At 35.4% G+C, this 17,664-nt stretch overlaps 3 protein-coding genes across 3 annotated transcripts; 1 reads left to right on the top strand and 2 right to left on the bottom strand.

The window, feature by feature from the left end:
- The first annotated feature begins 5,498 nt into the window (after nt 1-5,498).
- LOC111476844 lies at nt 5,499-8,209 on the top strand. The gene is made up of 3 exons (XM_023120675.1): nt 5,499-6,052; nt 6,316-6,447; nt 6,541-8,209. Exons 1-3 carry the CDS (start codon nt 5,606-5,608, stop codon nt 8,002-8,004), a joined length of 2,043 nt encoding a protein of 680 aa, XP_022976443.1. The 5' UTR covers nt 5,499-5,605; the 3' UTR covers nt 8,005-8,209.
- A 118-nt stretch (nt 8,210-8,327) lies between these two features.
- On the bottom strand, nt 8,328-9,321 carry LOC111476960 (ubiquitin thioesterase OTU1-like). Its single transcript, XM_023120849.1, has 5 exons — nt 9,180-9,321; nt 9,064-9,126; nt 8,792-8,910; nt 8,627-8,702; nt 8,328-8,547 (listed from the first exon to the last, which is right to left on the bottom strand). The coding sequence occupies exons 3-5, from the start codon at nt 8,908-8,910 to the stop codon at nt 8,491-8,493; spliced, it is 252 nt and encodes an 83-aa protein (XP_022976617.1). The 5' UTR covers nt 9,064-9,126; nt 9,180-9,321; the 3' UTR covers nt 8,328-8,490.
- A 2,528-nt stretch (nt 9,322-11,849) lies between these two features.
- Nucleotides 11,850-13,987, bottom strand: LOC111476931 (NEP1-interacting protein-like 2). The gene is made up of 5 exons (XM_023120810.1): nt 13,808-13,987; nt 13,534-13,667; nt 13,325-13,372; nt 13,076-13,243; nt 11,850-12,015 (listed from the first exon to the last, which is right to left on the bottom strand). The coding sequence occupies exons 1-5, from the start codon at nt 13,977-13,979 to the stop codon at nt 11,890-11,892; spliced, it is 648 nt and encodes a 215-aa protein (XP_022976578.1). The 5' UTR covers nt 13,980-13,987; the 3' UTR covers nt 11,850-11,889.
- Nucleotides 13,988-17,664: the final 3,677 nt, after the last annotated feature.

Raw genomic sequence — 17,664 nt, 5'->3', positions numbered from 1 at the left:
GGTGTGTAAACCTCTCTTTAGCATATGGGTTTTAAAATTTTTGAAGAGAAACCCAAAAAGAACAATATTTACTAGCGGTGACCCATTATCAGAGCCAGACATCGGGCGAGGAGGCTGAGCCCCAAAGAGGAATGGACATGAGACGGTGTGTCAACAAGAACGTTAGGTCCCGAAGTGGGTAGATAGGGAGGCCCACATCGATTAGAGAAGGAAAAGAGTGTTAACGAGAATGCTGAACCCTAAAGGAGAATGAATTATGAGATTCCACGTCGATTAAGTAGGAGAATGAAACCTCAAAAATTTAAAGTATTTTAATTGATATATTTTTAAGAATAATAAACAAAAATGAGGAGAAGCCGGCTGAAGCAAGGAAGGGACTAGTTAAGCCGAGCCAACCAAATAAAAGAAAATTCCACATTTTCGAAAAAATATAAAATATATAATAATTAAAATAATAATAAAAGCAATGTGAAAAGGGCGAAACGTGGAATCTTAGCGTCTAATCCTCAGTGTGAACGCATTTTTAGGAGAAGAATCTTTACGTAAATTATTTTTTATTTTTTAAATAATTAAAATGTTTTATTATTTTTAAATATTGGTTAGGTGTGAACGCGTGGTTGGAAAAGGAATCAGGTTTCTGTTATTCCATTTTTGTCGTGTTCTTACGCATCCTCACGTGACTTCCGCGTGCCTAAGCCTCCAAAATTACGTACTCAATTTTAATAATTAATAATTATTTTAATCATAAACATTATCCACTTTTAATTTCATCCTTTTTCTTGTATTTCTTATTTTATTTTCTCTTTTTCATAATTATTATTAATATTAAATTTATTCTTAATTTTGATATAAATTAATTAAATAATAATATTTTTCTCGAGGTTAAACAAAAGACTAATTTAACCTTTAATGGCCATTTTTAATCTTCTAAACAAATAAGTTTCGATTCTTAAATTTTGAAACTTTTCGTACCCATAATTTTACGTAAATTTTAAAAATAATAATAATAAAAAAAAATATTAAGTGAAGTGGGAAGGTATCTCCCTGTGTTTCCACTTGCCCTCCACTTTGTAAATGGTGGGCGTGGAGCCATTGTGTTGCCTTGGTGGATGAATGGCCCCTCCTTTTTTCCCCCATCTCTTCTTGTTGGCTAAGAAATAGCTTGATCCATTTAACTTAAATTAACTCAAACGGTTCGGAGTTAGTAACGACTCAAATCTACCCTTAACAGATATTGTCTTTTTTGGGTTTTCCTTTTCGGGTTTCCTCTAAAACTTTAAAACGCGTATGCTAGGGAAAAGTTTTCACACCCTTATAAAGGGAGTTTTGTTCTCCTCTCTAATCGATGTAGGACATCACAATTCACCCTCTTCGGGACCCAGTGACCTCGCTGACACTCGTTCCTTTCTTCAATCGATATGAGACCCGCATCAAATCAACCCCCCTTTGGGGCCAGCGTTCTTACTAGCGCATTGTCTAGTGTCTGGCTCTGATACCACTTATAACAACCCATATCCACCACTAGCAAATATTATCTCTTTGGGCACCAACTGTAACGACCCAAAATTTTCTACCTAATTTTCTAGATTATAATCCACCTCATGTGGCTTTGAATGTTTGATATTTAAATTTTATGAGATTTTAGTTATTAATATAACCGTGAATAAGTATATTTATTTTAATAAAATAATATGACTGCTCAACTCAACCTGAAAACAAAGAGTTGAGTTATGAACTATATTTGAGTTGTTTAGGTGGTTAGGTTGAGGTTGAATGGCACAATGACCTCACCTAGGGTCACGACCTCTTGTATTTATAAAGGTGTATAATGAAGATTACATTCTAAATCATAGATTTAGTAACAAACCATGAAATCATATATTTGATAACAAACTAGTTAACCACTAGATTATCTTCCTATATAATATAGATATGATCTATTCTACGTTTAACATAGGTCACTAACCCAACCAGTAAATACTCGAAAAATAAATGTGTATTTTTTTTTTTTTTAGTTTTAATAAATCCTCCTTAAATTAAAAGGTCAATTAAACAAAATTATATAAATATTGGCTTGATAGAGTTGACTTTAAGAAAAAGTCAAAATCAAGCCAAATGTCAAAGAACCATTTCTACACATCAAGTGGACAAGCAACTTTGTCAAATACAATCCCATTAAGTTGGAATGTAATAAAGAAATTTAAATCACAATATATAATAATAATAATAATAATAATTAAATATTATTATGGAAATTAATGCAATTATGTATTTATTTTCTCACAAATAATGAATTTTTTTTAATATAAAATCTTTGTCTTTAAACATATAATAATTATTAGTTTAATTTTAAGTTTGATTATTGTAAGCATTTGATAGCGATATTCCTAAGTTTGACTTTAGGTCGGTTTGTCAACAGAATGACTACTCAAATATTTGTCCACAAATTATTAGTTCGTTTTTTTTTAGTATAATAAATATCGGGTGAAAATTTGAACCTTCGATTTTAAAAGAAGAAGCACGTGTCATAGCCGTGATTCATTGAAAAAATAAAAGTAGCATGAATGAGTATAAAAATATTTAGTAAGCACGGATGGATCTCTTCTATGACTAAATATCACGTAACTAGGTTACTGACTGTCGGGGACTTACTTTGAATTATATAGCTCTAGGCAAATTTTTGTAAGGTACTGAATCCTTGTCGGATTTTCGGGGACTAACATTTGATCTCTTATATTTAACTCTATTTGGATCCTTCCCAACTTTCTGGTCCTTATCCTATAGGCTTTCATTGTGAGATCCCACATCGACTAGAGAGAGGTACGAAACATTCCTTATAAGGGTGTGGAAACCTCTCTCTAACAGACGCATTTTAAAACCGTGAGGTTGATGGCGATACATAACAAGCCAAAACGGACAATATCTACTAGTGGTATAGTATCAGAGCCAGATATCGAGGGGTGTGTCAACATAAACGCTGGTTCTATAAGTTGGAGTGTAAGATCTCATATCGATTGGAGAGGGGAACGAAACATCGAGGGGTGTGTCAACATAAACGCTGGTTCTATAAGTTGGAGTGTAAGATCTCATATCGATTGGAGAGGGGAACGAAACATTTCTTACAAAGGTGTGAAAATCTAGCTTTAGCTGATGTTCGTAGTCTCGTGTTTAAGTCGTAATATAAATGATAAAATATAGGTTGATTTTAGAGTATTTAATTTTTCAACTCATGTGTCATATCTTCTAAAGTCTTTCAAATAATAGACCATATATATATATATTTTAATATCTTGAAAATATAGATGTCGATATCATTAAATATATTTGTTTATTTAAATGGTACAAATAAGTTACTCTATATTAATTAAATATTTTATAGAATGAGAGATTATAAAATTTTAAATTGTATTTATTAAAATAATTTTAAAATTGTTAAATTAAATATAAGTTAAAAGATAATTGGAATATACTTTTTTCCATGAGCTTAAAAAAAAACAAAAATAGCAATAAAATAAAATAAAAATAAAATAATTTTTTCTTTCAAATAAGTATTTGAATGAGAAACAAAGGACGGAGATCGAGAATGATTTGCCCAATCAATCAATTTCGTGAAATCTAGACAGTTTATCGTGAAGCTTGCTGCAAACACATTCGAGTGAAGTTTCAGTTTGCTTCAAATATGTTTTTAAGGGTGTACACGGGTTGGGTTAGGTTGGGTTGCAGAAGTCTTTTGGATCAACCTAACATTTCAAGTTGGTCAGGTTGGTGACCCGAACAACTCGAATAGACTTCACAACCTAACCCAACTTAGTCTTCTATTTTTGGGTTGGGTTGGGTCGGGTTGGATTGTCAGGTTCTTTTTTTTTTTTTAATTATTTAAAAAATCATACTTATTCACGGTACAAATTACATTAATAACCAAAATTTTGTAAAACTCAAATTTCAAACATTCAAATCAATATTAATTTTCGTAATAATTTTAAAAGTAAGATAGCGTAAAGTTAAGTTGTAATTCTATTTTATTCAAAAGTAATTCTCTTTCCAACCGCGTAAGCTACTTTATTAATTTTGAAACGTTTATAAAATATTAAGGGTATTATTGTAATTTTTTAAGGAATAGTGACGGTGAAAAAAAGATAAATATTTTTTATAATTTAGTTTTTTTTTTATAAACAAATTAATTTAAATATATTTTTTAAGATGATTATTTTAGTAGTTCTCTTCTTTTATTTTCAAAAATTAATAATATACGACTGCAATAAAATGATTATTATTTAAAAATTTAGAAATAAAAATATATATTTTATGTTGGATGAAAAAGAAAAGTCCCTCTCCTCCGCTAATTTAGAAATGATCGTGAGTTTATAACCTATGAATACTATCTCTGTTCGTATGAGGCATTTTGTGAAGTTCAAACTGAAGGCTAAAAGTGGACAATATAATTGTGGAGAGTCGTGTTTATCTAACATTTTAAAAATTCAAGAAATTTTTTGTCCAGTTATCGGTTATGAGAGATTTGAACTCCGACACTGTGATTCGTAGCCACGTGCGCTAATCTCCTAAGCTAAAGTCGATAACCGATGGGTAATAGAATAATGACCAAAATCAAACATAAACTAAAAACTTTAATTAATTAAACAAAGATAAAAGTAGAAAGTGTAATCATAAAATTATTATCTATATGTTTTCTCCAACATTAACAGTCTCGAAAATCGATTAAATTCGGACCGAACTACAAGGCTATCCACGTGGCAGTCTTTTATTGGCTACAAAATTAAAATCCATACCCCATGCTTATAAAACGGGGCCCGCTCTCTGTTCACTTTACAACCACCGCTCATTTGTCCAGACTTGGGAGAGTGACGCCCACGCGGAAAGCCTTATTTCAAATAGTCTCCTCGAAACGGCTTTCAGATGCCATAAACGACGTCGTTTCCTTTCTCCAACGTTCGGATTCTTCAGCGCGTTTCACACCGCTTGTTTACGCGCGTGGCTTTCAACCAACGTGTCGTTTCCTCCCTCCAAACGAATCCATGAGACGATCTGTCAGAGCCTTTTCTTTTAGTACGATTTACAAAATTCTGAATATATTTTGTCTAAATGTCTTTCGATTTATAAATACAAATTTAAAAAGAAAAAACATTTTTATTTTACAATTATACCCTTCCTTTCTTATTATTTTTTAAATACAAACCTTATTTTAAATATATATATATATATATATATAATAAATTCGATCTCTCAATTTTAAAAAATAAATAGAATATTTTACTTTACAAAATAATTATTTAATATGTAATTAATTTAAATATAAGGTTTGAATATAATTATTTTTTTTTAATTTATAGATTTTTATAAATAAAAAAGAGATGGATGAAGGAGGAGGATATTTAATTAAAAAAGAAAAGGAGATTTCTGACCAAATATTTAATTATAGAACATTAATTATTTTCTATAGAATTATTAAATTAAATGTATATCACTTCGTAAGGTATCTTTGGAAGGGCATTTTGGTCAATTCGTCTCTGCCATAGCTCAACGAGCTCGCTCAAAAAACTGGAAAATCGATTCTCCACTGCGATTTTCTCCTCCTCCTTCCAATTGGATGGAGACGACGATGAAGCTTCTGCGGCCGGGGAAGTCTCCACAGGCTCCTACATTCACCTATTCGAAGTCAGTGAACTTATCGCCGGAATTAGATCTTCAGCAGACGCCAAGTTCACGCAAGGATTCTCGACGGAGGATCCGAAATCTTTCGTTGATTAAGAGGAAGTCGGTGCCGACCGGGCGGAGGAGTAGGCCGCAGACTCCACTTCTTAAGTGGAAGGTCGACGACAGAGTTGATGGTAGAGGTGAAGAAGACGAAGACGAAAAGAAGTCGGAATCGGAGAACGGAGAGAAAGATCTCCGGCGGATGAGTGGGGAAAGAGATGTGGTCGTATCGGCGAGGAAGCTCGCTGCTGGTTTTTGGCGGTTTCAGAAGCCGGAGGTGAGCGCTGATGGAGGAAGGAGCGGTTTGAGACGCACGGTGGAGCAGGGGATCGGTTTTCAGGTAACTGTTATTTGGAAATCTCGTTTTGAATTGTGATTCTGTTTGTATGATTAGCATTTGACGAAGATTGAGTGTGCATTTTTCTCTTTACTCGGAATCAAAATTTTGAAAAACTGCTACGTTGTTCGGGATTGGATCTTTGATTTCTATTTCTGAAATTGTTGTAATAACTGCGATTAGATGAGTTTTAGGAATCAATGTAATTTCGCCTCTAGTTTTGCAGTTCAGTTCATTGTTGTGATCATTTATGATTCATCTTGCAGCCTGTTGCTGGCCATGTTCGTGCTCCAATTCTCCGCCATCATCACAATAACAACATATTCAGTAATGAAACGAGGCATCTGTTACAGGGCCAAACCTCAATTTCTGGTATGAGAAATGGCGTTCTGAGCAAGGTAATGACACTACCTTAAGATTCCTCTCTTTTTTTCTTTTGAAGTTATTGCAATAAAGTTTGAAGTGTTTACATCTCCCATCCCTGCCATCAGATTGAACCGTTCTTTCAATTCTCCAACTCAGTTATGGAAGGGGCAACTAAATGGGACCCTATTGGCTCGAAAATTCCAGTTGAAAGGGACCATGTTTACAATCGAAGAGAGCTTCTTGACCAGCAAGTGAGCCTGGTTTCTGTTATATCTTCCCTTGAAGCTGAACTCAAGCAAGCACGGGTGCGCATTTCGGAACTCGAAACGGAACGCCATGCATCGAAGAAGAAGCTTGAGAGCTTCTTGAGAAAGGTTGATGAGGAAAAGACTGTATGGCGTATGAGGGAACATGAGAAAGTACGTGTGTTTATAGAAAGCATCAGGACTGAATTGAACCATGAAAAGAAAAATCGAAGAAGAGTAGAGCATTTCAATTCAAAACTGGTTCATGAGCTAGCTGATGCGAAGTCCTTGGTGAAGCAGCTGATGCAGGACTATGAAGAAGAAAGGAAAGAAAGGGTATTGATTGAACAAGTATGTGAAGAGCTTGCTAAAGAAATTGGAGATGATAAGGCAGAAATAGAGGCATCGAAGAGAGAATCTGCGTTATTTAGAGAGGAAGTGGAAGAAGAGAGGAAGATGTTGCAGTTAGCAGAAGTATGGCGCGAAGAACGCGTTCAAATGAAGCTGGTCGACGCGAAGGTAGCGGTCGAAGAGAAGTACTCTCAGATGAACAAGCTTGTTGCTGATCTTGAAAACTTTCTAAGATTAAAGGGAGCAATCTCAGACGTTAAGGAGATGAAAGAAGCTGTATTACTTGAACAGGCTGCTTCTGCAATGAACATCCAAGACATACAGCACTTATCATACCAACCTTCTAAGCCAGATGATATTTTCTCCATCTTTGAAGAAGTTAATTTTGATGAAAAACATGAGAGGGAGGTTAAGCCATACAGTTCTTACAGTCCGGCGACTGAAATCTCTAAAGTCGGAACAGCGAGCCCCGACATAAATGTAGATTCAGGTAAACGAGCGGATGGCACTCTGATGGCAGCCTTTAATCAGAATGGAAACATGGACGACGAGAGTGGATGGGAGACAGTGAGCCAAATTGAGGATCAGGGCTCGAGTTATTCGCCCGAAGGAAGCTCGACACGACCCGGTAATAAGAATAGTGAAAATAGTAGCAGCACGACAGGCTCAGAGACTGTAACAGACTGGGAAGAACACGGAGGTGGAGAAACAACAATCAACATCAGTGAAGTCTATTCAGAACTTGTAAGGAAATCAAAGAAAGTATCAAACTTAACGAAGAAGCTTTGGAAATCCGGCCATAACAATGGTGGCGACAGCAACAAGATGATACCAGTAAAGGAGCCTCATGGTGGGTCTAGTCCAGATTTCATGGATCAGTGGAGTTCCTTCGACTTAGGTGATGCTCAAATAGCTCGACAGATGAAAGGCCAAATGAATGTGAAGGAAGGCCATAAACTACAGCTGCGGCATGTCCTTAAGCAGAAGATATAGAGGCTGATAGCAATGGCTTCCTCGACGATTTTATGCGGGTGTAAAGGTTGATTTTCGTCAAGCCAGCGACATGACGACATTATATATTTACTGTAGTGTAAGATTCAAACGAATGAGGCTTCATAAAACAAGATAATTTCCACCTCTATTTTCTCCAAATGTATCGAACATTACACTTATCAATCGATTGATAACCTTCCGAATATCCCTTTGGATTCCCTAAGAGCTGATCTTATATTTTGGAAAGTACCATAGTTTAGAAATTTTGTAAAAGAACATATGATGTTATCGACAAGCAAGGGACAAGAACAAAGAAAAGAAGCTCAGTCCCAAGAGATCACAATATGAACAACACTGGTCAGTAAATATGAAACATTCATGGTAATATGACAATTAGAATGCCACAGCAATTCAACAAGCCGAAGGAGTTGAGGTCGATATAGCTGAAACCGAACAGCTCAATTGTTTTGTCAAACATTCTTCCTGTCATCTATACTCTTGGAAGTTGACATGGCCAGTGGCTTTTGCGTGTTCTACAGCCTCCTGAACATTGGATTCTCTAAATGAATTACAAGAGTTTGAAGAATTAATGAAGCAAGCAATGAATTTCGACAAGGACTACCGTCTGGCCGATGACTCCGATTTGGCAAACCCCACATCGCAGCGTGAAGTTGGCCGTGTCGGTGAATCTCCGTTTCCTGAAACGTGCAAGCGTATATTAAGATGCAGGAAGCCGAAACATTCAAAGAGTTCTTCAAGTTTCTTTCATCATTACACAAGATCCTACCTTTGCTGTTCTTCAACAAAATGAAGAGCCTGCCCTTCAATGGGACCAATTGTCCTGTCCCGATTCACAGAAAATATGGTCTGATCAAATTCCTCTGGAGCTCCCTCAGATGGAGACATCTGACAAGAACAAAGATGCAGGAACCCAAGATTCATATATCAGACACAATCAAAGACAAAGGGATCATGCTTTATAAGGTACTGTTCATACAAAAGAACATATTATCAAGGTCATCTTGCTTTATTATATTTGAGGGAATCAGAAAATCATACAACTAAAGCATCATAGTGGAGTCCATCATATATCAGCAGAACCCTTTCTGAATACTTCCTTTCCTGTCAACGGTGAAAGGATTACTCTTGGGGTCATAGGAACTGAAAATCCTAACCTGACCATACAAATCACATCGTTTGGTCTGGATATCGTAAGCTGCAATTTCAAGCCCATAATACTCGAATAGTATCGAAAGCTCAATTGCACCTGTGTAAGAGAAAATGAGATTAAAAAGAACAAACGAACTGAAATAGATTTGATATCAGTCCAGCTACACCTAAAGCTTTCTTATGTTTCGGTTTGGTTTACAGTTTACTATTAGAAGAACAAAGAGTGCAGCAAACATGCAAAATGTCACAGTTATGCTTGTCCAAGGCGTGTTGCACATGGCTGCATGCCCGATGCATGTCAAAACCCTTGTGTTGTATCACTTTATTGCTTTCCTTTACCCCTTTCATGATGTATAGTTTCTTCATTGTATTTTCTAAGTGTAAGACGTTTCAACATAATTATGTCCACGCTTGGTAGACTTGAAATATCTCACTTGGAGGATGGATGCGACTAGACATCAATTCTTTCTACCCGGAGCTATATGTTATCTAAGCTATTGTATTGCCTTTTTCGTTTATGACCTATAACATTGCTTTCTTCATTTCTCTCAAATCTTACTTACAAACAAGGTCTAAGACATGGGTATATATCGTAGGGCTGAAGGCGAGACAATTTGACTCACTCAGTAGTGAGAGTGAATGCTGCACAATCGCTTACAAACGTCCCGTAAGAGCGCGATTGTGACACAAAGCAACATATTCAAGAAATCCATGAGGAAGTTCAACAAAACACTTAGCCCATCATCTAAGGCTAGAAACACAAGACAGTGGGGAACGCTTCACAATACCTTGTTGGATCACTTGCTACTGTTGCAGCTATGACCTTCAAGAGAATCATATTGTGGCTTATGTTCCGAGTGAAGAATACAAATATGAACTTCAAGAAAGATATGATAGAAAGCAGTATAATGTAGGGTAGTTCCAATAACGACGAAACACTATAAATAAGAACGAACCTGTCTTAGCTCGGCAGCCTTGTGCTTATCGTGGTCCATAACATACCTAATGTACATTGCAACAGAAGTAGCACAAAAATGAACATGAGGCATAGCTACAGACAAGAGAGAGCCCCATACTTTTAGAAACAATTAAGAAGTTATATGTCAAGAACTTGATCTTTATCTTTAAACTTTTTCTCTTAATCTGACTCGTGGGGTCACAAACCGCCGGCGGAGGTTTATTTTCTGATACGAAACAATTTCATTGATGAAATGAAATGATACAAAAGAGAGATTGTATGTTAACATAGTACAAAAAAACTTCTCTAGTGCAACAGTCTAAGCCTATCGTTAGCAGATATTGTCTTCTTTGGGTTTTCTCTTATAGACTTCCCCTCAAGGTTTTAAAATGCTATCTACTAGAAAGAGGTTTCCACACCCTTGTAAAGAATATTTCGTCCCCCTTTGGAACCCAACATCCTCACTGGCACACCGCCTGGTGTCCACCCCCTTCAAAGTTCAGCCTCCTTGCTGGCACATCGCCCGGTGTCTGGCTCTGATACCATTTGTAACCACTCAAACCTACCGCTAGAAGATATTGCCCTTTTTAGGCTTTTCCTTCCAGGCTTTCCCTCAAGGTTTTAAAATGCGTCTACTAGAGAGAAGTTCCCACGCCCTTATAAACAATGTTTCGCTCCCTTCTCCAACCGATGTGCGATCTCACAATCCACCCCCTTTGTGACACAACATCCTCACTGACACTCGTTCCCTTCTCGAATCGATGTAAGACCCTCCAATCCACCCCTTTTGAGGCCAGCGTCCTCGTTGGCACACCGCCTGGTGTCCACCCCCTTCAGGGTTTAGCTCCCTCATTGACACATCATCCGGTGTCGGGCTCTAATACCATTTGAAACAATCCAAGCCCATCACTAGCAGATATTGTCCTCTTTGAGCTTTCCTTTTCGGACTTTCCCTCAAGGTGTTAAAACACATCTATTAGGGAGAAATTTCCACACCCTTAGAGACAATGTTTCGTTCCACTCTCCAACCGATCTAGCACCTCACAGATAGAACAACATTTAACATGTAATTTTGTTCAAAAGGATAAAAGCTTAGACCACACAAAAGCCATAAAAATGAGCTGCATCAAGGGTTTCCTATGGAGAACTTTCCTCGTCCTTCTAAATAGAGTTCACAACATAACTCGACTTTCTATCGTCGAGTGAGTTGATGAAGTTGAATCAAAATTTGGCTAAAATACATGAATTTTAACCATAATTTACTTTAACTTTACAAATTTTAATCGAATTTATCTAATCCACTTAGAATTGAGTCATTTTCTTAAAGAAGGTTTAAATTTTTAGTTTCAAAAACCCAAATCTCCTTCAAATGAGCCAAATAATAATAATAATAATAAAACTTTTTGAAAACATTTTTAAAACAAGGGTAAAATCGTACTTTCACATCATTGAAAAGTCAAAAAGGAAGGGCCAAATATAAAGCATCAATTATCATATTTATAAAAATAAATAAAGATTATTTTAAATGTTAAATTAAACAAATAAATAAATATTTCTTACAAACAATTTTAAAAATTATATTTTTAAATATTAAAAAAAGCTAAAAAAAAATATATGAATTTAAAATATTAGCGTATAAAATTCGCTAAGAGATTATCATAATTTCAATTAATTTATTTTTAATATATTTTTTCAAATATTAATAATGACGGTGACTTAAAAAAAAAAATTAATTTGAGAATATTATGAGGTATGGTTTAATTACAAAATTTTCTACAAAATGGGCAACATCCATTCAATCGTAGCCATTGATCTATGCAATCCACATGAAAAAAATGATCACAATTTGGAAGTTTCCTACCAAACTCTCCAACTTCAAATTCCTGAAAAATAAAAATAATAATAATAATTATTAATTAATTAATATATAATTTACTCGATAATAATTAATAAAAACGAGATAATTAACGGGTATTCATATGACCCAAGAACTTGATCAATTCGAATTGTCGGTTGGGTTGAATTTTTTAAAGATCGAAAACTTCGGATTAGTTCCTGGGTTTACATTTTTTTTCGAGGCAACCCGACCAACCACAAAATAGAGCTACAACAAACCCTACACTACCCTACTTTTAAGATTATTATGAAAATTAAGAATATTTAACATTTGTAATCGATGTTAGCAATACGTTATGATTTGTGAATGCACGATATTTGAATTTTATGATATTTTAATTATTAATATAACATGTGTTGTGGATAAGTATAATTTTTTTTTGAAAAAAACAAAAACAACCGGACAATCCAACCCAACATAATGTTTGAGTGTTGAGTTGTGAACTCTATTCGAGTTGTTTGAATCACTAACTAAATCAATTCAAAATTTCGAGTTTAACGATATTAAATTTCTTTTAATTTATTTTTAGTTAGGTCAACAATATTAATTATTCATAACAACAATAATAAAACTCATATTTAAAGTTTGGTCAACTTTCTTAGTCATACTATACAATACGTATATTTTAAATAATTATATTTAATAAATTCTTAAACAAATATAAAATAAATTTAAAATTGAAATTAAAGTTAAGATATTCAATAAAATATATTTTCAAGCCAACGAAATAATTAATTTACATTTTTTTAAACTCTTAGTTTTTCTTTTTCATTTTTAAAAAAATGTAATTATTTTTTTTTTAATTTTTTTGAAATTATAAGAAATTTAAGAAACCAAAAAGAAAAACCAAAAAAAAAACAAAAATAATATATATATATATATATATATATATATATATATATATATATATAAGTATGTATGTATATATATATATATGTATGTATGTATGTATGTATATATATGTATGTATGTATGTATGTATATATATGTATGTATGTATGAGATGTATGTATGTATATATATGTATGTATGTATGTATGTATTACCTCTAAGCAAATGGGACAAGAAATGGAGTTCTTCATCTTGCTATGATCATATTCACAAATAGGCAAGTTTTGAACACTCTCCATTGACATCCCTTCCACACAGCTTTCTCCGGCGACGTCGACGAACTCCGACATCTCTCGGTACATATACTCCGAGAAGTTGCTCGCCTGAAAATTTTGTTTTGCTTTAGAAATATGAAGGATCTTGAAATCCGCCATTAATGGCAGCATTCAAGCTTTTTCACTTACCCAGTTCATCAACCCCTTCCCATTCATTAGACTCTCCATTATTGCTTCCTGCCACCATAAAAAAATTTAAATTTAGTTAAATTACACTTTTAGTCCCTCAACTTTGGTTTATTTAATTCGTAAATTTTTTAAAAGTATTTGATTTACGAACGTAAACTTATAATTTAATAACAAGTAAGAACTTGAACCTTTAATATTGAAAACCCTACCTTTGACAAAGAATATCTATACTCCGGTTCGGGGCAGCTCAATAGCTGAAGGGCTGCGGCTGCACCGACTATAGCCCCTATGGCAGCGCCATGGCCTTTGAAAGCTCCGATCACCGTTCCCACCGATGCGCCAACTACAAATTCAAGAGATAGAAACAAAAAATTATTCAATATAGTCGTCTCCTCCCAACTACCATAACTCGTATGGTTATCGTGTATTTCTCTAACCTGTATTGTTATAGCTATTCGAATAATTTCTTGAGACGAGACATACCTAGAGCAAGAAGGCATAGAAACAAAGCGAAAGCGATCGCGTTCAAAGCTTCGACGAAGAACCAAAGAGCTTTATCGAAAACCAGGTGGTGCTTCAACTCGATAACCAACCTCAACATGGTAAGATGAGAAGAAGAATTGATAGAGAGATGAAAAGGGTTGAAGAATTTCATTAAAGCTTAGTACTGAAAAAGGAACACAAAGATGATTTGGATATATATATATATATATATATATATATATATATGGGCATGAAATTTTAAGATTTGTAGAAAGATGAAAAGGTTTATATTATTGTCAACTAATAAATTCACAATTAGGGTTATTTTAAGAGATTAATTAAGAGTAATTCCGAGTAGTTGGTTGGAGAAGGGTGTGAAAAGCTCTGACGCGTTTTAAAATCGTGAGGCGGATGGAGATATGTAATGAGTCCAAGCGGACGATATTTGCTAGTGGTGGGCTTGGGCTGTTACAAATGGTATCAGAGTGAGGGAGCGAGTGGTGTGCTAGTGAGGATGCTGGGCCTCTAGAGGGATGGATTGTGAGATCACACGTTGGTTGGAGAGAGGAACGAAACATTTTTTTTATAAGGGTGTGGAAATCTTTTCCTAGTGGACGCGTTTTAAAATTGTGAGGCTGATAGCGATATGTAACGGACCAAAGTAGACAACATTTACTAGTGGTGGGCTTCGACGGTTACAAATGAACTTAAAGCCAGAAATCAAGCGGTGTACCAGCGAGGATGCTAGACCTCCAAGAGAGGTGGATTGTGAGGTCCCAAATTGGTTGGAGAGGGGAACTAAACATTCCTTATAAGGGTGTGGAAACCTCTCTCTAGTAGCCGCGTTTTAAAATCGTGAAACTAACAATAGTACATAACGGGACAATATCGGTTAACAGTGGGCATGAGCTGTTACAAATGGTATTAGAGCTAGACACCGAGCAGTGTACCAACGAGGACGTTGGGTCCTCAAGAAGGGATGGATTATGAGATCCCAAATTGGTTGAACAGGGAAACGAAACATTCCTCACAAGAGTGTGAAAACTTCTCCCTAGTAGATGCGTTTTAAAACCGTGAGACTGATACGTAATGGGTCAATAACTGTTAGCAGTGGGCATGAACAGTTACAAATGGAATCAAAGCCGAACACCGAGCAATGTGCCAGCGAAGATTCTGGCCCCCCAAGGGGGGTAAATTGTGAGATCCCACATTGGGCGGAGAGGAAACCAAATCCTTTCTTATAAAAGTGTGGAAACCTCTCCCTAATAGACTCATTTTAAAACCGTAAGACTGACAACGATACGTAACAAGACAGTATCTATTAGTGGTAGGCATGAACTATCACAAATAGCAGACACTGAGCGACATGCAAGTGAGGACACAACAGTTCATGACGTTATTAAAATGGATATCAATATGAAGAGAATGTGACAGGAAGGGTAGCCCAATTGGAGAAAAGAGTATTAAATTCAAGTTGTTTGATTGGTGGTTGAAGAAGAAGCAAAGGTACAGAGAGCATTGATGAAAGCCTCCAGAGAGTAGCTGATAAGCAATTCCACACAATTCAATGGTTTTTTCATTACAAATTGTTTGAACAACAAGTGGTGAACTATTAAACTGTGTGCGAATGCGTATAAACAAGAGTGGTTTTTGTTGTGAGCTGTGGGCAATGTGATATAAATATTCTATACATTTATTCACAACAAACCTTCAACTTGCTAATACTATACCCTACTTGAAGATCTTTACGAGATCTCTATCTCGTTTTCGTTTAAGTATTTTGAGTTACGGAGCTCCGCTCGATTTGGCGATTATAGTTATTGTGATGCATTGAGGTTCGAGTAAAGAATGGGAACAGTGATGAATCGAGACCACATCTGAATGAGAATGATCACGATGATATGAGACTGTAACTGAATGAAAGTGATTACGATGATATGAAACTATGGTTATAGTTATTGTTATGTGAGATCCCACATCGGTTGGAGAGGGGAACGACACGTTTCTTATAAAAGTGTGAAAACTTGTCCCTAGTAGACGCGTTTTAAAATCGTGAGGTTGACGGCAATACGTAACGGGGCAAAGTGGACAATATCTGCTATCGATGGGCTTGAGTTATTTACAAATGGTATCAGAGTCAAGACCAGACAGTGTGCTAACGACAAAGGTGGGTGGATTGTGAGATCTCATATCGATTGGAGAGGGGAACAAAACATTTCTTATAAAAATGTTTGCTAGGGCCAAAACAGTATCAGAGCAAGACACTAGGTAGTGTGTCAGCAAGGACATTATTTACTAGTGCTATTATTTGTGAGATCTCATATGTAACGGGCCAAAACGGATATTATTTGCTAGCGTTGAGCTTGAGCTGTTACAAATGTTATCAGAGCAAGACACTAGGTAGTGTGTCAGCAAGGACACTAGCTCGTAAGGGGGTAGATTGTAAGATCCAACGTCGGTTGGAGAGGGGAACGAAACATTCCTTATAAAGGTGTGAAAACCTCTTCCTAGTAGATGCGTTTTAAAACCGTGAAGTTGAAGTGATATGTAACGGGCCAAAGTAGACAATTTCTGCTAGCGGTGGGCTTGAGCTGTTACATATACTCTAGTAAAGAATAAGTACGTGGATGAACTGAGACTATATCTGAATGAGAGTGATCACGAGAATATGAAACTATGGTTATAGTTATTGTGGTTCTCGAGTAAAGAACAGGTACATTAATGAACTAATTCGATAGCTATAGGGAACTCCAAAATTATGTATGTTTGGCTTAAGAGCAATTCATATTTCAAATCTTATACACGAGGTGTAACAGCCCAAGTCCATCGCTAGCTGATATTGTCCGCTTTGACCCGTTATGTATCGTCATCAGCCTCACGGTTTTAAAACCGTCTGTTCGAGAGAGGTTTTCACACTTTATAAAAAATGTTTCGTTCCTCCTTCCGACCGATGTGGGATCTCACACGAGGTGTTTTTACAGTAACAATTATTAAACTATTGTTTCTAGTTCTTTTTGGATATGTAATTTCAACGGGTACTAGTTTAATGTTACGGTCAGGCATGTTCGGTATGATCTAACCTAATGTTTGGTACAAGATTTATATTTAAGTCTCGTCCTCAAGAATCATCAATTCTACAAAATTTATTGTCTTAAGAAACCCGTTCTTAATTAATGTGTACTTGGTCAACTTTTTAAAGTACTTTTAACAAAAAAAAAAAATTATTATCCGTTTTGGCCCGTTATGCATCGTTGTCATCCTCACAGTTTTAAAACGCGTTTAGCTGACAACGATACTAACGGGCAAAGCGGATAATACCTATTGATGGTGGACTTGGGTTGTTACAAATGGTATCAAAGTCAAACAACGGACAGTGTCTCAGCGTCTGCTGTGTTTTAGAACTATGAGACTGACGACGATACGTAACGGGAGCTTAAACAAATAATATATGCTAGCAGTTATGAAATTACTATTAATAAATTTTTAATTTCAATTTAAAAAACGATTTTATACCAATGACTTTTCACGTCAATTATTATAATAAGTAAAATGTTTTTTTAAGCAACGTAAAATTACTATTTTACCCCTGAATACACGTGACCTACAAGACTATTTTGGACTCTTAAGGCCCATTATAACCTTTTCTTATATTTGATGGGCCATGATCTCTTTATTTTTGGGCCTAGATGAATTAAAAAAAAGTGTTTTTGTAATGAATGACACGTGACACGAATGAAAATTATGACTCGAATATCACTACACCGTTCTAGGTCACTATCACATTCGAAATATCTTTACACGAACGTTATTATATCAGCTGAAAATTGTAATTTATAATGATGTATTTGTGTCATAAG

Source organism: Cucurbita maxima, unplaced genomic scaffold (assembly GCF_002738345.1).
Source record: "Cucurbita maxima cultivar Rimu unplaced genomic scaffold, Cmax_1.0 Cma_Scf00003, whole genome shotgun sequence".
Classification (NCBI taxonomy): Eukaryota; Viridiplantae; Streptophyta; class Magnoliopsida; order Cucurbitales; family Cucurbitaceae; genus Cucurbita; species Cucurbita maxima.
The sequence above is the reverse complement of the archived record's forward strand: the minus strand, read 5'-3'. Positions and strand labels throughout refer to the sequence as shown.

Coding starts and splice junctions, on each gene's coding strand:
- LOC111476844 (XM_023120675.1), top strand. CDS start 5,606: ATGGAGACGACGATGAAGCTTCTGCGGCCGGGGAAGTCTCCACAGGCT. Junction 6,053..6,315: donor AGCAGGGGATCGGTTTTCAG/GTAACTGTTATT, acceptor TTCATCTTGCAG/CCTGTTGCTGGCCATGTTCG. Junction 6,448..6,540: donor GAAATGGCGTTCTGAGCAAG/GTAATGACACTA, acceptor CCCTGCCATCAG/ATTGAACCGTTCTTTCAATT.
- LOC111476960 (XM_023120849.1), bottom strand. CDS start 8,910: ATGTCTCCATCTGAGGGAGCTCCAGAGGAATTTGATCAGACCATATTT. Junction 8,703..8,791: donor TTTGTTGAAGAACAGCAAAG/GTAGGATCTTGT, acceptor TGCACGTTTCAG/GAAACGGAGATTCACCGACA. Junction 8,548..8,626: donor TCGGAGTCATCGGCCAGACG/GTAGTCCTTGTC, acceptor TCCAATGTTCAG/GAGGCTGTAGAACACGCAAA.
- LOC111476931 (XM_023120810.1), bottom strand. CDS start 13,979: ATGAAATTCTTCAACCCTTTTCATCTCTCTATCAATTCTTCTTCTCAT. Junction 13,373..13,533: donor ATAGATATTCTTTGTCAAAG/GTAGGGTTTTCA, acceptor TTATGGTGGCAG/GAAGCAATAATGGAGAGTCT. Junction 13,244..13,324: donor GGAAGGGGTTGATGAACTGG/GTAAGTGAAAAA, acceptor CAAAATTTTCAG/GCGAGCAACTTCTCGGAGTA.